This window comes from Aethalodelphis obliquidens, unplaced genomic scaffold (genome assembly GCF_003676395.1).
Source record: "Aethalodelphis obliquidens isolate GAN/ISIS:26980383/991018 unplaced genomic scaffold, ASM367639v1 scaffold16, whole genome shotgun sequence".
Lineage (NCBI taxonomy): Eukaryota > Metazoa > Chordata > Mammalia > Artiodactyla > Delphinidae > Aethalodelphis > Aethalodelphis obliquidens.
Genome location: NW_020837960.1, coordinates 29,318,062 through 29,340,910, shown reverse-complemented (window position 1 = coordinate 29,340,910; position 22,849 = coordinate 29,318,062). Strand labels below are relative to the sequence as shown.

General features: G+C 45.2%; 3 protein-coding genes across 9 annotated transcripts in view; 2 read left to right on the top strand and 1 right to left on the bottom strand.

Annotated features, from left to right (window-relative positions):
* The window catches only part of LNX2 (ligand of numb-protein X 2), an 87,030-nt gene extending 83,824 nt beyond the window's left edge, over nt 1-3,206 (bottom strand). For 2 of the 4 annotated variants that reach the window (XR_003434832.1, XM_027116615.1), the window contains exon 1: nt 3,018-3,206. The gene's annotated coding sequence lies outside the window, so the exon portion shown is untranslated. The remainder of the gene's footprint in view (nt 1-3,017) is intronic. The other 2 variants (XM_027116614.1, XM_027116612.1) reach the window with 2 other exon arrangements.
* Nucleotides 3,207-4,529: 1,323 nt separating this feature from the next.
* On the top strand, nt 4,530-6,152 carry LOC113625742 (DNA-directed RNA polymerases I and III subunit RPAC2). The gene is made up of 2 exons (XM_027116620.1): nt 4,530-4,676; nt 5,579-6,152. The coding sequence occupies exons 1-2, from the start codon at nt 4,651-4,653 to the stop codon at nt 5,952-5,954; spliced, it is 402 nt and encodes a 133-aa protein (XP_026972421.1). The 5' UTR covers nt 4,530-4,650; the 3' UTR covers nt 5,955-6,152.
* LOC113625741 (protein POLR1D-like) overlaps nt 4,574-22,849 on the top strand; it is a 56,441-nt gene continuing 38,165 nt past the window's right edge. For 3 of the 4 annotated variants that reach the window (XM_027116619.1, XM_027116616.1, XM_027116617.1), the window contains exon 1: nt 4,574-4,676. In XM_027116619.1, the coding sequence (XP_026972420.1) occupies nt 4,651-4,676 (26 nt within the window). In that variant the 5' untranslated portion in view covers nt 4,574-4,650. Of the gene's footprint in view, nt 4,677-16,908; nt 16,961-22,849 lie in introns of those variants that run through there. The other variant, XM_027116618.1, reaches the window with a different exon arrangement.

The following is a 22,849-nucleotide window of genomic DNA, read 5'->3' as shown; positions in this document are numbered from 1 at the left end:
TTTATATATACATATATATATATATATTTTAGAACCAACATTACTTCCTAAGTAAACCTATGAAATGAGAACTTTGATTCTTCTAGAAACCTTGGATTTTGCATAGGAAGGTGGGCCTAGAGTGAACTTTAGCCCCATAAACAGGAAGAGTTAAATGGCTCTGCATAACAAAATTAAAAAGTACTTGGATTTTGGGGGCGCGATCAGCAAGGAGAAGAAGAGGAGGGGGAGAAGGGCATAGAGCCAACCTGATTATAGGAGCCTGGAGTTCCCTTGTGATGGTGGCCAAAATGCATTTTAAGGCTAGAGATGCCCAATATCCGACACCAACACTCCTGGCACTGCCGTATGTAAACCTCTTCTCTGTCCCCCTTCCCCCAAATCTTCCATAAAGCTGACCACACCCACACGGCTTTATGTGAACTCTTGTTTTTCTTTTCCATTCTTTCCTAGCTCCTGCCAGACACATCCATCCAACAACTGCATCACAGACTTCTCAATCACCCATGAGCACCGCAATGGGTTGGTCCAAAACTATCTTCCTTTCCCTATTCCTACCACCAATTGTTTTTAACTCTTCCTTCTCATAACTTCCAGCATTCCGCTGGCTCGTTGATGTTATCACCACGACAGGAACAACTAATATTTATTAAGCACGTGTAATGTGCCAGGTACTCGCCAAGGGCATTACACGCATAATTTCATTTGATCCTCAACCCTACTAGACAAGTACATCGTTTTCTAAATATTAGGGAACCAAAGTTCAGTTAGGATAGTAATTCTAAGGGTAAGTGATGGAATTCAATCCCTGTTCACAGCCACCTTAACCAGTATACTCCAATGCCCTCAAGTCAAAACATCTAGGAATCACCCCTCTCTCATTAATCAGATGCAGTCACTTACCTAATCCAACCAATCACACCTCCCAAGGGCCGCACCATCTCTACTTCCACTGCCCTCACGCAGAATAACAACGAGCATCTACCAAGTTCTTCCTATGCGCCAAGCACTATTCTAAGTAGCATACATGTTTTTCAAGTTTTATCCCCCAAACCCTATGAGACGAAGAACCTAAGGAAGAAAGAGGTTACATAATGAGCAACAGAGCCAGATTCAAACCCAGATAACGTGAATCGAAAAGTGCTGCGCACTTAAACCCTACAGTATAACAGCTCCTGCTCTGTCTCCCTACTTCCCATCTGGACCCTCACCATCCTCCAGACTGCCACAGTTATCCTTCTGGAATGTACATGTTATCACGACACTCTCCTACTTAAAATTAGCAGCTCTGTATTCACTGACTGGATAAAGCCCAAATTTCTTAATGCGGCATACAAAATCCTTCATGTTTCCATTCAAGTCAGTTCAATAAATATTTGAGTGCCCACTGTAAGCAAGGCAAAGTGCTAAGTGCTCGGAAATGAATAATACACCAGGCCCTGGCCACGACTCCAACCCCAGACACTGTGTGCTTCAGCCAGAGGAACCATATGCAGCTCTCATAAAGCAACACCGTACACGCCAGCCCCTTTGCCTAGAATGAAAATCTCTCAGCAGTTGGAAGTGTCTGTGTGAGGTCTTCCTTAACAAGCTCCGGGCAGAAATGCTCCCACATTTAAGTTCCCACAGCACCTGTTCAAATTGCTTTCAGGTAGCTGGTACACCATGAGCCAGTTCAGGGCAAGAGCTGACCTCTGCCATCCACGCCCGGCACACAGAAGACACCCATTTGCTAGATGAATAAATAATGAAAACTGTATAACCCGATGAGAAAAAGACAGGAACAAGTCACAGAATTATGACTGCTAACACACAGGTGGGACAAATTAAAAGCAGTGTTACTCTACTTCGGTTCCGAGTTGGCCTACATTTTACCCCTATGGGAAAACTCATGTGTGGGACTTGGACAAGCTAAAAAGGCAAAACTTTTGTTATTCGTGGCTCAAGAAAGCTCTGACAGGCCAAAAAGGATACAAGATCAAAGTCCATTTTCTAAAGGGGTGTGGAGATGGAAATCAAATCTATCCAAGGAAATAAAATTGACCTACTGAGATCAACTTTATCAGTGCTGCGTCACAGTACAAGCAAGAAAAAAAGTAAATAAATAAAAATCAAAATCTGTCCTGGGACGAAAGCCAATCTACAGATAAGTACCACTGCGGCAAGAATGTGAAATTCTTAAAGTGAAGACAGTTCCAGTCAACCGGAGCTCACAACTGTTTCCTCCTCGAACCGCCGCTGCTTTTCATTCAATTTCGTTTCTGTGATTTAAAAAGAAAACAGCTACACAGTTAAGGCCACGCATGAGTGTACTGTAGCTCCTGGCAGATACGAACGTCCTAATTCATAACCTTAAATGTACACAGAAACATCAGAAGAAACACTACATCTAAGTGGAAAGTCCTTCGTCTAAAACAGGGCATGAAGCTCTGAAAAGCGAGTGATGTCTGTCCTGAATGGTGCTCTGGGTGCGACGGCTTCCAAATCAAGATCCGAATTTTGAAATTCCTCCCTCGAAGACGTCAAATCTCTCTCCCACCCTCTCCAGTCTAAAGGGAAGGGTGAGAATTCACAGGCAACAGGCTGGGACCGAGGGTATGATCTCTCCCCACTCCTTTGCAGGGAACAAGACCGAGGTAAGGCAGCTGGCGGCACTCTCATTCACGGCAACATACACGCAGGGAACAGAAAACTCATCCCCACCTCTCCCCTCCCTAAAATTGGAGCAAGCGACGCGAAGACCAGCGAGACGGTGGCCGGAACCACCAAACGGTAACAACGGCGGGCACCCGGCGCCGGCAGCCCGCGCCCTCCTCCCTGGACCAGCGCGGCGGCCCCACACCGGTTCGCGTCCCCGCAGCCCGGCCGGGCGAGGAGAGCGCGGAAGACGCCGCGGCGCCGCTCCGGCCGCCCCACACCCCACGCCGCCCGCCCCACACCCCACGCCGCCCGCACCTGAGGCGCGGCCGGACCCGCGAGCCGGCGCAGAGCGAGGCGGGCAGGGCAAAGTTACTCACCGGGGGAGCGCGCCTGCCCGGGCACGCCCGGCTCCCGGCGCCGCAGCCCAGCGTCTGCTCCGCTTCCGCGGCCCGCTGAAGGAGCGCGGGGCCGGCCGGCCTCCGCTCCGCCGGGAATCGCCGCCGCCGCCGCCGATTTCCTGGCAAGAAGCAAACTCTGGCCAAGACTTCACTTCTCAACCGCCCCTGCTGCCTTCCCGCGGGCGAACGCCAGGGCCAAGCCGCGCAACCCGACACGCACCCGAGCCAATCGGCGACAGCACAGGGCGGGAGGGGGCGGGCCAGAGGTAGGCTCCGCCTATCCTAGAGCTCAGGGGGCGGGCCAGGCCTGGGCCGTCACTAGGAGTTAGAGTGAGCCCGCACCGCCCCTCGCCGCCCGCCCTCCCCCACCCCTCGGCTGTACAAGCAGCCCGCCTGATTTGCCCGCGCTCGGGAAGTGCCTCTTGCGCTCACCGCCGACGGCGGGAGGAGAGGGGAACAGCTGGGGGAGGTGGTGAACATCTAGGGGATCGGGGGTGGGGTGAGGAGAAGAGGTGGCGCAGGAAGACAACTGTGGGAGTGTCGGGTGGGAGGACTGCGGGGGTCGGAGGTAGGGACCGGGGCTGTCCGGGGTGATGGGGGCGAGGGGAGCAGGACCACCAGGAGGGGAGAGGGTTATTGGCGAAGAAGAACACCTGAGGGGACCGAGAGCGGAGAGGTACGAAGGGAGAAGGAGGGCGGAGAGCGAGTCTGGGTGGTGAAAGGTTGCCGAGGCGGGGGCAGGGGCACCTGAGAACAAAGGTGAGCGGGATGTTCCGCAGGTGAGGAGGTTTAAGAGGCCAAAAGGGTAAAGGGAAAAGGACGTCCGAAGCGAGGCAGGACATACTCCAGGGGTAGAAAGAGATCCTAGAAGAGAAAAGATGGGGAGTGGGGACAGTTTCCTTCCAAACTCTCACTCCTCCCCTCCCCCCAAAGATAAAAAACAAACGCTTGTCCTTTGACCCAGTTGAGCTGTGCAGCTGCAAGATCCCAGATGAGACAAATACCGTGTTACACCCATGCTATTCTGTGGTGAAATTCTTCAAAGTGTGTTGCTCAACTATAGTGTAAGTCTGTCGTGCCATGAACGCCCCCGTCCCCGGGAAGCGAGGTCCTTCCTGGGATTAATCCCGTCACCCACCGAGCCAGCAGCAAGTCAGAAAGAGGCCCGATACTGGCACCGAGAAGGAAGGTGATCTGAGGGCGGCAAGTAAGGCCCCGCCCCCTTCGCCATCACCTGGAGGGAAGGTGCCGAGGGCTGAGCTCCGGCGCCCACTGGCCGGTCTCGGCCTCGGGGCGGGGCAGGAGCCCGACCGCACCAGTCTCCCGACTAGCTCTGCGGGCCGACTCGCTCGGGAGCGCAGGTGAACCGCTCAGGCCTGGCCGCCGCCCTCCGCGCGCCGGGGGCGGGGCCCGTGGGCGAGGCTCCGAGGCGGAGCCTCCACGCCCCGCCCAGTGGCCGGGCCCTGCCGCGCCGCTGCGGCTCCTCCTCCCTCCTTCCGTCCGCGCTCCTCCCGTCAGTCCTTCCTTCCTGCGGCGCCTGCTCGCTTCGAGGTATGGGGCAGCGCCTCCGGCCCGTCAGCACCACCTGAGGATCCCGGAAGTCGCCCCCGCCATGGAAGACGACCAGGAGCTGGAGAGGTAACGGCCGAGGAAGGGGACGGGAGGAGCTGGCCGCGCCCTGCGCCGGGAGCCCGCGGCCGACCGGGGCCTTAGCCTCCGCGGCCCGGCCTGGCAGCGAGGGCCTGGCTGGGAGGACAGTCGAGGAGGGAGCAGTGGGCGCCAGGGCGGGGAGAGGGGCCCCGATCGGGAAGGGAGGGGGGGACACCTGGGTTGCTTGAGTGGAGACTCTCAGTACACTCGATATCAAGGAGGGAACACGAGTTGTGAGACCAGAGTTAAGCTCCCTAACTGCCCACCCCCATTTGGAACAGGAAGAGCAAATAAAGCTAACGTGCACCAGGCCACTGTTCCCCGAGCGATGGGGGTGGTGTGTTGGTCGGGCCCAAGTCCCTCCTCTGTGCCGAGCGCTAATTGATCCACTCTGTGCGCTGAGCGCTTTCTCCCTCCTGCTTGGTGCTCTTCTCAGACTTTCCATTCTAATTTCCTTACCTCCTGCAAACGGAAGCCCTAGTTGGCCCTGCACGTTGATGATCTTTAGTTTCTATTTTTATTATAATCTGCGCTTTTCCACGCCTTTCAACTTCCTTTTCATCCTTTAGCAAGACCCACCCTATTCTAATCCTATTCCTTTCTTGTGAGCCTACCAAAAGAAAATTTTAGCAAACTTTTTTGTTTTAAGGACACTCCCCTTGTGGCCATGTGGACGGCCAAATGGAAGAGGGAGAAATTGGAGGCAATAAATTATTGACTGGTAGAATAAGTGGAGGCAGGAAAATAATAAGGGCTAATGCTAATCGTTCTGTGTAATTGGAGTGCATTAGAGTAATAACGTGTTGCAACTGTGATATAGTAGATGAAAAAAAGCTAGTTACAAAACCGTATTCAGTGTGATCTCATTTTTATAAAAAATATGTGTGTAGAAAAATATCTGGATTGAAGACCCCAATGGCTGAAGGCGAGAGGAAGACAGCCCTGGAAATGGTCCAGGCAGCTGGGACAGATAGACACTGTGTGACATTTGTATTGCACGAGGAGGACCATACCCTAGGAAATTCTCTTCGTTACATGATCATGAAGAACCCGGAAGTGGAGTTTTGTGGTTATACTACAACCCATCCTTCAGAGAGCAAAATTAATTTGCGCATACAGACTCGAGGTGCCCTTCCAGCTGTTGAGCCCTTTCAGAGAGGCCTGACTGAGCTCATGAATGTCTGCCAGCATGTGCTTGACAAGTTTGAGGCCAGCATAAAGGAATATAAGGATCAAAAAGCCAGCAGAAATGAAGCCACATTCTAGTCCCTTATGCACTATACAGGGAGGACTGACCACTAGGATATTCTATTCGTGCTCTTGCAAAACCCAGAAGTAAACGTTTGTTATTACATGATCTGTCCTGCAGAGAGGCCTGCTTCTAGCTCTTAACCCATTTCAGCTGTTGGAGTCCCTGCAAGAAACTGTATTCTTCTAATAAATTCCCTCTTTTATTTAAACTGATTTGAGTGGTTCTTGTTCCTTTGTCCTCGAGGTTGACTATTTTAGGTTTTTGTGGGGTTTTTTTCCTTTTAATTGAACCAACATTGAAAGTGAGGAAACTATGAGATAATCAGAGGCCTAGACAAGGACTTTGATCAAGGGAATTGAAAGGAATGTGTATGCACACCTGTGATTGGGGGCGAGGGAGAGATGCAATAGAGCATGAGCCCAGATAGGCTGTGGATAGTCTAGACAAGAAAGGTGGGAGTGAAGGGAGGACTTGGCCTCTTCCTAGATGTTTTTAGTAATTCATGAGACAACTGCATCCTTTGCTATGATTGGTAGATTGGGCAAGGGTGGGAAATAATCTGAAAGAATTGTGAGAATTCTGGTTTCACGTGAGAATGTTAGGTAGTATCAGGCTCCATCTTTATGGTAGCATTTATAAGACAGATACCAGTTCAGTGCTCTAATTTCAGGATGCTAATATATTAAAGAAGAAAACTGGGATGACCAGATAATGTTTTCAGTCCTTGGGTAGGTATCTCAGTATAGCCCAGGGTTACATTAAAAGGAACAGTATTTGAGAGAAAGTAAAGACAGGGAAGAGGAAACTTGCATGTGGGGAAAATGATTTTTTTGGAAAACCTAAAATATTCCTAAATCACACTTAACAGCTGCCCTATTTACCTCTTCAGCCTTGTGTCTCATACCTGTCCTACCCCCACTTGACTCTTAATTCACCCTAAATATCTGTCAACCTTTGAACCTGAGCACCCCACCCCCCAGTACTCTGAGAGGGGAATCTGCTTTAGGTATGGAAGCAGAGAGGACCTTCCAGAGATTACAGGAAGAGAAGGAGCTGGCTGTGCAAAAAGAAAAAGCATTCTGGGGGAATAGCACTTGCAAAAGTCCTGAAGCAGAACACTGGTGGTTTGAGGAAATAAAGGTCTTGAAAGACGTGCATATCTGTAGCAGGGCCAGCAAGGAGGAGAAGGGCCTACAATAGACTCCACGGGCAGAGCTCTGGTGTGGGAAGGACTTTGGGAAGTACAATGGGAAGACATCTGAATAACTGATCACAGCGTGTTGTAATGGATTGTAGAGAGGCCAGGGTAGAAGCAGATAAACTGTAAGAGCTGAAGTGGCCTGGAAGGGCCGTAAGCTAGTGATGGAGAAAAGATTGTGGATTTGAGATACGTTTGAGAGCCAAACTGGCACAGAATTGGTAGACCTCAGGAATTGGATGTGGAAGGTGAGGAAAGAGAAGGGTGACTCCTATCGAGGTATGGGGCGAAATTACTGACACGGGAAGCCTGGTGGGGGGTTGGGGGGATTGATTGGGAGGTAGAGAAGGTGACTGAAATCCAAAGTTCCCTGTTGAATGAGGTAATCTGTAGACAGGAGTTGGAGGCCATGAAAGAGATTTAAATAGAGATAAACTTCGTGAATTCTTGCCATAAAGATGAGGTAAATCCGTAGAAACTGGAATGTGATTAAGAAGAGGGCTTGGGACTTTTCCCTGGTGGTCCAGTAGTTCAGACTGCACTTCCACTGCAGGGGACAAGGGTTGGATCCCTGATCGGGGAACTAAGATCCCACATGCCGTGTGGCAAGGCCAAAGAATTAAAAAAAATTTTTTTAATAAATAAAGAAGAGGGGCCAAGCCAAGCCTTGAATAAGCTCAGTATTTAAAGCTTGGGCAAAAGAGCAACCAATGACGTGGTGGGAAAGTCTGCAGACAGTCGAGCTGTGGAAGCCAAGACTTTCAAAGAGGGGAGAATGATGCATGAGTCACATGAGGACAGAAAAATATGGGTTGGAATTAACGGGGAGGTTGATGGGCAGCTGGCAGCCTTAGTTTAGGGCCTAAAAAGGCTAAGCATTAACACTCGTACAAGAAGAATGGCTTAGTTTGGGTTTTCCAATAATGAAAATATACTGTAGGACGTTGGAGACTAAATTAAGTGGGAGGAGGAATGGATGGGGAAAGATCAAAGTTATGGGGCAGGGACAGGGAGTATTTTCCCAGGGTAATAGTAAGAGAAAGCCAATGTCAGTGTGAGGACATTAGCACTTGCAGATGTAAGGAAGTCCTAAAGGCATAGTGGTAAACAATCAAACACTTGTTTGCCTCTTCTACAATTCTGCCTATGAGTAGTTCGGTGGTGATAGGAAACAGGATTATTTAAATGAAGTTCAATGCCTATGAACCAAGACCTGTCAGGAGATGAAAGCCAAGTTTAATTAGTGGACATAACAGTGTGGAACGGTGATAGTAGACTGGAGTTATCAATAACAGTACACCCACTGGTGGAGATGCACCCACTGGTGGCCACCTGCCACATCTCATGGCTTCATTGCTCCTAGAAGGATTTATTGTCACTGATGATGTGGCATGCAGTCTTGAACCTGTTTAGGGTAGCCGTAAACTCAGGAACATACAAAACACCTTGACAAGGCAGACGTGTGAAAGGAAAAAACAGGGCAGGGCAGGCAGGATAACCATGAGTCACTGTGGTGTGGGAGGAATCTTTGCAAAAAGTCTGCAGGACCCTAAGGGAAGGCAGAACTGGTCGATGAAAAAGTGAGGGAGATAGATAAGAATCATACATTTATTTATATAAACTGAAAAAAACTTGATCAGTGTCTGATTTGCTAACAGCATTTCACTCTAAATAAAATATCAATGGTTCAAGCTCAGAAATTCTGTTCAGCTATAAAGTACTGTGCCTTTTAAAGAGCCAGTTATTACATAAAATGATTTTATATGTCAAAGGCTTTTAATATACAATCATTTGAGTACTTGCCTAGCACTTTCCATTTTCAAAGCACTTTACAAACAATTTGTAAATTGCATATAGCTGTGACATCTGAGTGTTCTAATTAGTTGTTATAATGCATAGGGGTCTGCAAAATCTCTGTGGAGACGAAAAGGTGTCTACATAGAAAGTGGTCCTGTCAGTGTCATTCTGAACCGAAGAGTGTCTTGCACTTCCGGAAATACGAAAGCACACCAAATTCTACGGCCCACCATTCCCCACCCTTCTTTTTTCCCTTAAGCATGTTATTAAGACTTTAGGTAGACAAAGGTCATCTTTTCCGGTTAGGAAAATTCAGAGTCAGAGACAGTCTTTGTACTATCCTTCAAACTGGGCTTCTAGGCAATTTGCCCAGATCCACCGGTCTGCTTTCAGGTACTTATTAAGACCCCAAATCCAGCCCTTTTGTGCTCAAATTCTTAACATTGGTTTTTCTTTTGCCATTTGAAAATTTATAAATTACAGTTACTGTATGGTCTGTATTATTTTTTTCATAATGAAATTCCTTCCAAATCTAGATTTTTGGATCTCTGTACAGCACATGTGTACCTAGTAGTGGTAACAGTCCTGAGAAATGGTGGACATAAGAGAATATGAGTCTGTCCTGAAAAGCCCTCTGCTTTTGGAGAGGGCAGACAAGAGCTGTACACATGAAAAAGGTATCAGATTGCATTTACGACCAAGTGCCCTGATGTGCAGTGTAGGGTATTATCTGCTGAACACAGAATGGAATTGGCGAGGGACACTCTTGTAGCAAAGATTGTTTCATGCGCACCCACTCTGCCAGCCACTGTCCTGGGCTCGGGAGAGAGAAAACCATCGGGCAGCCTGCCTTCCAGTAATTCATGGAGTACTGAAGTAGGCAAACTTATAAGAGAAATAGTGTTCCAGGAGAAATGGTTTCCTTTTTCCCGGTGTAAAGAAGCCATTCGAGATTCTCGAGCTAGGGAATGCCATAAAGGTTTCGCGTTTTTGTCCTACACCTGTGCAGAATGAATGAGTGGAATGAAATGTCGGAAGATAGCTGGGAGTTAGGGGGCATCTGTAACAGTCCAGGTGTAATGTAAGGGGGCACAGTTGTAGGCGTGGAGGTAAAAGGATGGCTACTAGAAACCTGCTGGAAAAAAATAACTTGGAGGCAGATTCTCTGTAGGGGCACAGGTGAGAGAGGTGGTGCAGGACCCCACATCCATGCCTTTCACAGCCCTTTGTTTTCCTACCACTCCCTTGCAACCAAAACCAGTAAGGCAGGATTTACCATCTCCTCTCCTAAACCTGTCCTTGATAATAGGAGTCCACCCTTACCACCTTCCCCTACCTGGTGAGAATTCACATCTTTAACAAGGTCGAGACTCCAGGGCTACAGATGTGGAAAGTGGGGGTGGGGAGAGGACATGGGGCAGTGAGCTGACCGGCCCTTGCTGCCCTCTGCCTGCACCAAGCGGCTCTCAAAGGGAGCATCGAATTCATTCACTCGTTTGTTCGGCAAAATCACTGAGCACACGCTAGATGCAGGCACGGTTTAGGTACTAGGGGGACAGCAGGGAACAAGTTGCCCCACGTGCAGTCTATTTTCTAACAGCAGAAGTAGGAAACAAGTGTATAAATATCAGAAGTAGAAAACAAACAAGTGTATAGATATATAATGTAATTAAGGTAGTGATGTAAACAGGAAGTAAAAGAATCATGGGGTTTGAGAAGGCACGGAGAGTTTGATTAGTTGAGGAGGGCTTTTCTGAGGAGGTGCCATGTGAGCAGAGAAAAGAGAGAGACCAAGGAAAAATGAGAACATGCTAAGAATTTTCTAGAAGATAAACTTAGATTACTGAGCCACGAAAAAAGCAAAATGATGAACCTTTTTAAAGGAATAAACTTTCAGCCTTGTATGTGTGTGTAGTGTTTATTAGTGCCTAAAGTCATATCATGTGTCTTTAATCTGTATATGTACTGACCTAATAATTATAATAAAGAATTTTGAGTTATTGTGCGGGGCAGTAGGATACTGTAGGAGTTTGGGATTGGCTAATAGATGTATGTGTATTAGGAGAGTTGATCTTACTTTTGTTTTTGGTATTTTTGAAAGAAGCATATCTTTCTTAGAAGCAGAAGTGGTTGTGCCTGGGATCCTGCACATCTTTTCAGGCTAAATAACTGATAACCGCGAGGCAGTATCGTGTAGGAGTTAAGAGCTTGCACTGTCGGAATCACACCGCCTGAGTCTTGGTCTTCGTGCTAGACTTTCTAGCTATGTGACCTTGGACAAGCTGTCTGACCTCTTTGTGCCTGAGATTCTTCATCTGTAAGGCTAGGATAACAATAATACCATATAGGGATGTTGTAACTCTTAATTTAGACAGTATAGTCAAAGTGCTTAGGGCAGTATCAGGCCCATATAGCATGCTCTCAATCAAGGTTAGCTATTAATGTTATTACTATAATATCCTTAATTGTGTTGAACAAGCTGGTTTCATTCATATTTCTTCTAGGTGAAAACTTGAAAACAAAAACCTTAGTGCCCTCTGTTTTTTTTTTGTTTTGTTTTCTCTGGCTAAATGCAGCACTATAATATAAATTTATGGACCCCTGTATGTAAGGTTATCAGTCTGTTAAAGCCATTGCTTTTTAAAAAAGATAGTTTAAAATAGCATCCCTAATGTAACTGAATATAGATAAAAATCAAAGATAAATGGATTGTGTTTCTCCTCTTTTCACAAAGAGATTAAGATTCTGATGGAATACTCATAGTCCTCCTCAAGCTTCAAGACAAAGGTTAAGTAGGAAGGAAAAGCAAGTTCTATATATAGCACATGGATACCTGGTTGGGTACCAGGTATCTGAATATTGACAGGAGCTCAGGGCTCAAGCTATGTCAGCTAAGCATAAAACTGCCTAAAATAGAATACATTGGTATTTTACCTACTGATTCTCAGTAACTTCCAGGTTTGTTATGTAAGGCTCTTAATAAATGTCAAAAAGAAGAGCTACCTGTGTGCTTTTCTACGTTTACCATGCTGACTTGGGTCAGACCTCAGAGCAATTGTAGGTAATGCCTCAAACCGATTCTCTCAAAAGGGCTCCTAGAGAAAATCAGGCTGCCCGGAGCATCTGATCGGACAGGGGCTGGACCAGTTGGATTAACAACACTTTGGGGTTTGCAGGGGTTGTTTTGGTTTTTCTTTTTTAAGGGTGAAAGAGGCTTTCTTTCTAGGGGCCTCTTTCAACAGTACTGTGTAGAGGGGAAGTGTAAGGACTCCGAAGGCAGAGGGCCTGGTTTGAATCTCCGCTTTCCTGCTTCCTAACTTGCAAATGTGAGAAAGCCACTCAGCCTTTCTGAGCCTCAGTTTCCTTATCTATAAAACTGAGCAGATAGTAATACCTACTTTATAGGGTTACTGTGAAGAATAAAGCACTTAGCACTTCCTAGTGCACCTAAGTACTCAAACATTAGCTCTTACTGTTATTGTTGTCATGTTGGCGCTTGTTTAAGGTGGTTAGTGGGGGCTAGAACAGCAGCCTTCTAGGGCTGGGTGCTTCTCTACCCGTGGGGGTCTCTGCCTGTCTCTTCTTTCCGCATCGCACTGGCCTTCGCACTTCTTTCAGACTTGCCCAGCTTGTTCCCGTTTCAGGGCCTTGGCGCTTGCCCTTGACGTCCCCAGCCCCTCTCCCCCCGCATCTTTACATGGCTGTCTCTTTCAAGGTACTTACTCAGAGGCCATCCTTGACCACTGTGTCAGTTACCCGTTGCCGTATACCAAATTGTCCTAAAACTCAGCCGCTGAAATCAAAAAACATTTCTCACCGTTTCTGTGGGTCAGGAATCTGGTTGGAGCTGAGCTGGAGGAATCTGACTCAGGACCTCTCACAAGGCTGCAGTCAAGGTGTCACCTGGGCTGCAGCTGTCTCCAGGCCTGAATGGGGGTGATGGGCTTCCAAGCTTGCTCACATGGGACGGCCTCGCGCCATGGCTTCTGGCTTCCCCTAGAGCAAGAAGAGATCCAGGGAAGAGGGAGAACGCAAGATGGAAGCTCAGTCTCTCTATACCCTCATCTCAGCAGTGACAGTCCATCACGTCTGCCCTGCTGTGTCTGTCAGAAGTGAAGGGAAGGGGTTGTACAAGGGCAGGAATGCCAGGAGGTGGGGAATCCTTAGGACCACCTCAGAGACTGCCTAACCCCAGATAACACATGTGCCGACAGCCAGACCTCCATCGCTTTCCGTCCCCTGACTTGGTTTCATTCCTTCAGAGTCCTCACTGTTAACTGACGTTAATATTATGTATTTATCCATTTATTGTCTAACTCCACTTGAATGTAGGCTTTCAGAGGGCAAAGGCTTTGTCCTTGTTTGCTTTTGTATCCCCAGCACTTAAAACCATGCCAGGCACGCAGTAGGCTCTTGTCAGTCCTTAGTTGATGAACGAATGAATGACTGTGTGTGCGTGATTGAGCGTCAGTGTCTAAGCATGACTGCCACGGCAGGGAGGGAAAACTGCAGTTGCACTGACATTATTTTGTACACTTATCAGCTGACACTTGCATACTCAGCCACCACAGTAATAAGCTCCGAGAAGAAAAGGGCTTCTCGAGTGGGGCAAGGAAGCATGCCTGTCCTGTGGCTTCAGTGGGAGGAATAGCTGAAGTGATGAGCGTCGTGGAGCACCTCAGTGAAGGTGGCCATACCTTATACTCCATCTCACTGATGTCTTCTCTATATTGCCAAGAGCCCTGGATATGGACATCCCTTACCACCTCTATCCCATGCAACATTTGTTATCTTTTCTCCTATTGGTCTAAAATAAAAGGCAGCACATCTCCCACTTAAGGGTGCTCAAAGGACACTTTGATTTTGCAGTAACAACTATATGGAAGGGTGATGTGGATTATCCTGGGATCTTGTCCCCACAGAATTCTAGTGGAACAAACATGGTAGAATTATTATTTTGGGTACCACGAGGTGGAATTCCAAGGATGTGATTCTAAGGCATGCTGTTTTGTCAATGCCAAATACTACATCCATTTCCTGGCCAGCTGTCTGATAAATCTATGCTGTTTATTACAAGTAGCCTTGCTTTGGAAAAATACAGAATATATGTCTTTTTTTTCAGCAGTTATTCTAAAGTCCTGCCATGGACCAGGTACATTAGGGATACAAAAATGAATCTCCTTTGGTTCCTGCCTTCACAGAGTTTGCAACCAGGGTAGACCAAAGAGCTGTGTATTTCAGGACTAAAGGAAAGGTGTCATTTCTTCTAACTTGTCCACCTTGTTCAAAACCATAGCCCCTCCCCCAACACCCACACCCTGCAGTATTTTTTTAAATATAGCCCTATTGAATTCACCTATTTGTTGCATTTATTCTATATTATCTATTCCTCCCCCACCCCTGCCACACACACATACTATAACATAAGCTTCATGAAGGCAGAGACTTTTGTCTGTGTTCACCGATGTCTCTATAGCCCCTGGAGCAGTGCCTGAAGCATAGTAGGTGTTCAAAAAATATTTATCACATGAATGAACAGAAGATGGACACTCTGTATTTTTTAACTGAATTTCCTAAGAGCTGAATTTGAATTTGTAATGCTGAAATAACTATAAGCTTTGGGGTTGAAAACCACAAGTTTGTAGTTAGTTGTATGTCTTTAGCTGCATACTCTGTCCACATGGAGATGACAACATGCTGGGAGCCACAGGGAGGAGTTCACTAAGCAAAGGTGGTCTTGACCAGAGCAGGCAGAGATGGAGTCCCAACCAAGTATCCCGCACAGCAGGAACCACTCAGATTTTACACATGTATCGACCAGGTGGTAGGGGAGTCCAGAGAAGTCACCTGAGCTAAGAAAAGTTGGCTGTGTTGTTTTATTTGGATCTGAAAGGCCAGAAGTGGTTCCCATTGAGTGCATCTCATAGTCATAAGCACTGACCCCCAAGGCAGCCGCTGTTGACTCTGTGAGCACCTGCTGCTCTACTTCACATACCTACTGTATGGTTTCAGATTTGGGGAGTTCACTGGACAATAATATTTCAAAAAATAAAATCTAATAGGGTGAACTGATATAGAGTCGCATAGTTTTATTTTGCCATTGAAAATGAACTTTGTTTTGGTTGGAAACTGTCAGAAATCCCAGTCTTTATATGGCCTGATAGCACATAAAGGTCTCCAGTGTGCATTTTCCAACACCATCAAGCAATCCGTCAAGCAGTGCAATTCTGACACTGTCTGCCCGGAGACAGTATCAGAGCTCACTCGGTCCCACAAGACTGCACCTACCCAACCCCACTTCAGATGCCAGCTGCAAATCCAGGTTGTTTTACCTGTGCTTCTGACCTACTGGCTGTAAACCAGAAGTTCTCATGACCCCATCCCTGGGCCCAGTTAATTTGTTAGAGTGGCTCACGGAATTCAGAGAAACATTTACTTACTTTTTATCAGTTTATTATAAAGGATACAGATGAACAGCCAGATGAAGAGGTGCATGGGCAAGGACTGTGGGGGGGTGGGGGGGTGAAGTTTCCATGCCTTTTCTGGGCAACCACCTCTCCTCAAATCACGCACTCACCAGCCCGGAAGTTCTCTGTACCCTGTCCTTTTGGGGTTTTATGGAGGCTTCATTACACAGGCATAATTGATTAAATCATTGCCATTGGTGGTAGAACTCAATCTCTAGCCCCTTTCTCCTCCCCAGAGGTCTGCGGATGGCACTGAAATTCCAACTCTCTAATCAGCGGTTGGTTATCCTGGCGACCAGCCCCCATCCTTAGGTTACCCAGGGCTTTCCCTAAAATCACCTCATCAAAACAAAAGACAGCTTTATAGCTCTCATCAATTAGAAAATCCCAATGTTTTAGGAGCTCTGTGTCAGGAATGGGAGGAAAACCAAACATATATTTCTTACTATATAAGTCAGCATATCATAAGACCAAACAGAGAATTAAATGAAGCATTCTATAATTTGACATCTGTTATGCCATTTTTATCACATTAGCTCCACAATAAGATGCACAGACTCTTCAGTTTTCTCTGGGATCCTCAGAGCATTTGGTCCACAACTCTTAATTTCTCACCACCATGCTTGGTAAATTATATGGGATTTCAGAATGAATTTTCATTGGAGCTTAGATTTCAAGATGAGGGTGACGTATCATTGAGATTCCTCATCTAAAGTTATTTCAGATCCCGGCTTGCTTGCTGTTCTGCATACTTAAGCATAAATCCTGGTGTTTAGAATACTTAACAGGGTTTTTATTTGGAAGTGATTAATATTTAATTGGGGATATAAGTGTCAATTATCATCTCATTCCCTGAAGATGAAGAAAAAAGAGTATAATCATCAAGTTCAGTGTCTATCAAAGTAAAAGAGGTGGATTTATGTTCTCCATCAGAGCTTGTAATCTAAGCCTTCAGGACTTGGTTCTACAGTTGTTTTCCTGGTTTTTGTTTATTTGTTTTCATGGCAAAGGCTGTACTTTGTCATTAAATGGATGGAAAAGTAGGGATTCTAGAGTCTTATGATTAGAAACTGTTCTGCCGCTGGCACATGAAAAGATGCTCAACAACACGTATCATCAGGGAAATGCAAATTAAAACCACAATGAGATATCACCTCACACCTGTCAGAACGGCTGTTCTAAAAAGACAAGAAATAACAAGTGCTGGTGAGGGTGTGGAGAAAGGGAGCCCTCCCACACTGCTGGTGGGAGTGTCAACTGGTGCAGCCACCGTGGAAAACAGTATGAAGTGTCTTGAAAACATTAAAAATAGAACTACCATCAGCCCAGCAATTCTACTCCTGGGTATTTATCCAAAGAAAACAAAAACACTAATTCAAAAAGATACATGCACCCCTATTTCATTGCAGCATTATTTACAATAGCCAAGATATACAAGCAACCTAAGTGCCCAGCGATAGATGAACAGATAAAGAAGATGTGTACGTGACAGAACATTACTCAGCCATAAAAAAGAATGAAATCTTGCCATTTGCAACAACGTGGATGGACCCAGAAGGTAATATGAAATAAATCAGACAGAGAAAGACATATACTGTGTGAAATCACTTATGTGGAATCTAAAAAAACAGAACAAATGAACACACATAACTAAACAGAAACAGAGTCATAGATAGAGAGGAAAAACAGATAGTTGCCAGAGAGGAGGGAGCTGGGGAAGGGAGAGAAATAGGTGAGGGAGATTAAGAGGTACAGACTTTTAGTTACAAAATAAATGAGTCAGGTATGAAATGTACAGTGTGGGGAATATAATCAATAATTATGTAATATCTTTGTATGGTGACAGGTGACAGCTAGACATCATGGTGATCATTTTGAAATGTATAAAAATATCAAATCACTGTGTTTATACCAGGAAATAACATAGTGTTGTAGGTCAATTATACTTCAAAAACAAACAAACAAACTCATAGAAAAGTGACCAGATTTGTGGTTTCCAGAGGCAGGAGGTGAGGAGAGGGGGAACTGGATGAAAGTAGTCAAGGTACAAACTTCTAGTTATAAGATAAATAAGAACACTAGGGATGTGATGTACAACACGATAAATACAGTTAACGCTGCTGTATGTTATATATGAAAGTTGGTAAGAGGGTAAATCCTAAAGAGTTCTCATCACAAGGGAAAATGTTTTTTTCTATTTTTTTAATGTTGCATCTATATGAGATGATGGATGTTCCCTGAATTTACTGTGGTCATAATTTCATGATGTATGTGAGTCAAATCATTATGCTGCACATCTTATATAGTGCTGTATGTCAGTTATATCCCAATAAAACTGGAAGAGAAAAAAAAAAAACTGTTCTGCTGAAAATGTCAGTCTTTAGGAGTATCAGCCTGCAGGTGCGTCACTGCCTGCTGCCCAGACTTGCAGCAAGCATGCCAAAGGTTCCCTTTCTGTTTTCTTGTTGTAATAAGCTGGTCGCCATCTGAGAGCAGTGTGCTTCAGAACAAGCCCGGACGTGAAGAATCCAGCTAGGCTTATTGCTAGGCTTATTCCTAGCCAGAAGCAGACACGCAACTGTGACTGAAGTAAGAAGACCAGCCAGGTGGACAAACCAGTTTACACCTCCTTCAAGGCAGATGATGTGTTTCCCATTTATAGAGAAAGAAACTGAGGTCTGGAGAAGTTAAGTAACCGCCCTAAGGCTGTACGGCTAGTGAGTGGAATGAACCGAAGACAGCCTGACCCCTGAGGTTCAGCTTTTATGTCCATGATGTTGCCTGTGTTACCCCCTGCAGGAAGACAGGAAAGCTTTGCCAGAGCGTGTGCTCCAGAGAGTTCAGTTTGAGAGACAAAACTATTGACCAGTAATCCTTGTTTATTTCTAAATTCAGGCTGAAACGTGTTGGAAATGGGACTGTTTTCTATAAAACTTAACCATGAAAAGAGTCACTGAGTTACAGACTATCTGGTCAAGAACGTAGATATAGGCTTACTAATAGTCGCTTCATGAAAATATCATTTTCCATATTATTAAACTTCATTGGCATTATCTTTAAGTACATTAACTTTTTAATTGATGTTATGCCAAAGCAGCACTTGATCATCCTCAAAAGGTAGAAGACATCTTCCTGGACGGGATAAAGTAAGGGTGTGTGTGAGCGGAGAGGACTCAGATGTCCAGGTCAGATCAGGTGTCCCCTGATGGTTTGCCCCTGGATGAGGCAGCCTCCCTAAGCCTTAGTGGTCTAACACATACAAAGGGGACAATAACTGAAAAGGTTCTTCTGAGGGTCAGTGAGATCGTATGTTCTGCTCTTAATCACTGTGCACATGATACATACTATTATATGGTATTTTTGTGTTTTAGTTAACAATATAACAATCAATACTACAGACCCATTTAAAATTTTTCTTAAGATAATACATTTGTTCAGTGCTTTATAGCTACAAAGTAATTATATATATGATTGTGTTTGATCCCCATACAAACTCTGAAAGGGTAGTAGAGATATCTTCATTTTATAGATGGTGTAACCAAGATGACAAGAAAAATCACAGAGTCAGTAAGGGCAGAACTGGGATCATCCTCTCCACTGCACTGTGGCCGCTTCCTCATTTTCCTAAGGTGACTTGAACATGTCCTTGGTTCAAACCTAGGAAGTGGGAACTGCTGGATCCCTCTTCTAAGAGAATCAAGAGATGTGGTAGAGAATGTATAATAGTAGAACAAGTATCAGGTAATTCTACTCAGTCTGAACTTCTCAGGTGAGAGATTCTGCTCTCAAGCTTGAACTTTCCAGAGCTTGTCCCTGTATTGGTCACATCCACCAGGAAGTTGCCCAGCTGCTGACTTTGCACGGAGCAGACCTAGTTCCCGAATGAACACAACTGTCTGAAAAGCCAAAGAGCCAGGACCACTGGCTTTCTTTTTGTGCATATGAGATAGGATGCTTTCATGTAATTCGTTTCTGATCATGTATTTCATAGGTCATGGGAGGGAATTCTGTTCTGACTGGGGCTCTGCCCATCTCCCTGTCATTAGATACAGGAAATTTCCTCTGACTTAACCATAGGAAGATAGAATTTCCTTTATATTATTTGCACTGATAAATAACCCCTCAGCTTTTCATCAAAACAGAAATATGCAACAGATAAAAATTAACATTCTGCAAGTTTTTCTTTACAGTATAAATGAAAAGAGGAGGTACTGAGATTAAAGTTTTGTTTTGGCAAATTCAGATACCTAAATGACCCCTTGTCCCTCCCAAGAAACATCAATGCAAAGAAAGCCCTCTGTACCGCTCATCTTTTTCAATCCTTGCAGTGCATCTGTGAGCCGGGGCTCAGGCTCATTTTACGGAGAGGAAATGTACTCAGAGAAGGTACTTAACTTGTCCAGAGCACCCAGGTGGCTAGTGGAGCTGGCTCCCACTGTCCCACACTGTTCTCCATCATGAAACACAGTTTCCATAGTAAAAGCTTTTGATCTATCCTGCTTTGAAGTTAATAATTTAGGTACTTTTAAATAGGTTTTCATTTTTATATGATTAAGCAATTACAGCAAATGACTTCAAGTAACATTTTCCAGGCTGAGTGAGTTTCAGTTACACTACCCCTGAATGCAGCCAGGACCCAGTTTCCCGTAAACCATCACTGGGTGGGGTCTTCTAGTGTGATTCATAACACAGTTGTAGACACACTAGTGCTGGTCCTTGTAATGTTATACTCCAAAGGTAATGACCTTGGGCTGAAGTATCATAATTATGGTCTATCCCCTCCTAATCTCTCCCCAGGATGACTGAAACATGCCATCCAGGTTCTGGCCGGGGGTGGGGGGAGAAGAAATATAATTGTGAATTAAATGTTCCCCCCGCCCCCCCCCCCAAAAGTCAGGTAACTATTTAGTTTTAGGCAAGCTATTAACCTCTCTAAACCATAATTTCCTTGGCTTTATATGATAATGTTAAATTAGATGACCTCTAACAGGAAACTTCCCTTACATTTTCATAATATAGTATTATATTTAAAGGATCTTTACCTGAACATTTTAATTCATTTTGGTTTCTTTCCTCGCCTATTATAGTAAAAAGAGCCTTGTAATACTTGGATTTGAGGCCTCTCTGGGAACACTGAATGTGTAGGAATTAATACAGAAGTTTAGCATATGGCCCAATTTCTATCAAGCAAATGCTAAGGGAGAATTGTGAATTTAGGGGGTTGATATTTCAAATGAGCTGTGAAAGTGTGGTCCTGAACATTTGTATTGAAAACGCAGTGCCCTTTTTTTGTAAGCCCATTATCACACCTTGGGAGCAGGCCAAATGATGCTGTTTGTATAATCAGCACGATCTGTTTCTCCGAATTTTCCCTGCTGTCTCGGTTGGGTACCTATTCCATTTTTAACACAGTTCTGAACTCTTCATTAGCACTGCTCCATCCAGTTAAACTGCAGCTGCTGTCTCATCCCTAAGGATGGGTGGTATTTCAGTAGCAGACAAGATGATTCTAATATGTGCAGCTACTTCAAGCACAGCAGTAAAAAGGGACAGGAGAGGACTGTGTTGTGTCTTGATATTTCCTGAAATGTACAGTGAAACATCTGCTCCAGAACATGCTTCCATATTTCCCTTCTTGGGTAACAGCACCACTTGTAAGTAATTTACAAGGCAGAATAATGAAGTGGGACTTCAGAGTTCACTAGTTCTTGACTGTCTTGCAGCTGGTTTCTGATGCCAAAATCACCAATTGTATTATCCTCTCCGGATTCTTTCTTTTGGCAGTTGATGTATTGTTTGCATGGTATGATATAAACCTAAAGATAGGATTAATCAGTAATGGAATTTTCCATGCTTTGGGCTTTCCTCCTGTAGCGTTTAGTCCCCATGTGCTGGTTCCTACCCTTTGGCCATCTCTGCAGCCTTTCTAGTGGTCCCTCCTGTGCTGTTGAATTCAGCGTCTGTAAAGATGTTTGCACTGCAACAGAGTCCATGACTTCTGCCAGCTACGAGGGAAGCATCTCGGGTCTTTATAAGTAAATGTAAAGCCTTGCTTGCACAGTTGTGCAGTTTTGGCTGACTTGTTCCTTGAGCCATCTAAGTTCAGTAGAACTTTGAACTTTTATAAACATTTTCCTCAAAGAGACACCACTCCCCAAGTCTGTGTGTGTGTGTCTAACTGGTCAATTCTATTAACTACATTATAGCAATGTAGAATTTTTTCCCCAAAGCACTTGTATTATATTAACTAAGATTTTTTTTAATTGGAAAATGGGATTGAAAATTGCCTTGTCCTTCTTAAATTCATTGTCATGTGCATTAGCCCCTAAAGACAACTTGAAACTTGACGCTAAAGAGTTTACAAAGAGTCAAGAATTCACTGCTGTTTTCAATAAATTATTTTGTATAGTAGATTCTTGTATTTAATGACTGAGGTAGAAAATGTTGTCTGTGTGTATATGTACTATTTCTTTTCAGAAACTCTCCCAGCCAGTTTTGTAGGAGAAACTACCATCCCTCTCAAAGTACCCCCTGATACCTAAAGTGTGGAGGACAGGACACTCCTGGTGCTCAAGATGAGGCTGGGTCTGGAGGTGCACAGAGTGGGGGCTGGGAGAGGCTGCGCCCTCTGTTTCGTCGTCTCTTGCCTTGTACTGAGGGGCCCCCAGGCAGCCATTGAACCTGCGCTGGTTGCTAAGGAACACAGGCTTTCTCTTCCTCCCATCTCATTGTGTATTGCGGGACTTCTAAGAATTAGAAGCATCAGTATGTTTTCTTCCTGGGTTCAACACTGCTTAATGCAGCTGAAAGGAAAACACTTTTTAAAGACCTGAATTGATTAGGAAATCCCACACATTCTGGAATATTCTATATTCTCCCCATTCCTTGGCTCTTACCTCCAAGTATAGTTTATAATCATTTGATGAATCAGACACTGAGATGCACATGGGGTGGATGGCTTGTTTTCAGCAGACTGCTGCAGCCCTGACACAGCTGAGGGAAACGCCTTCGGCGGGCTGACCAGGCCTTCTGCTGAATAGGCCGTCCTTTGGATGGGGCTGCGATCCAAGAGCTCTGAAGGGTCCTTTAGGACAGTCTGCAGAAACCCGCAGATCTCTGGTATAAAATAAAGCTCTTTTAGGATTAAGAGAGTGATCTGCAGACCACGCAATGGGCGAGGTGGCTTTTCTGGTGTGTGGCGTGTTTACCGAAGGGCAGTGCGCCAGGTGCCAGGCCTCACTGAAGAAGGCTGCGGAGGCGAGCCCTAGAGGCTTTCTATCGCAATGTTTCCTTTTGTTCAATCGTTGTGATTTTTTTCCTTTTTGCATTTCGAACAGCTATTGGGTGAGAGTTTGAATTTTATGAAGAGATAACAAAATGCTTTCACAGAGTAAGAGACCTCAATAATTATTTTGACCTTACTTTCTTTGACTGAGTTTAATTCTCC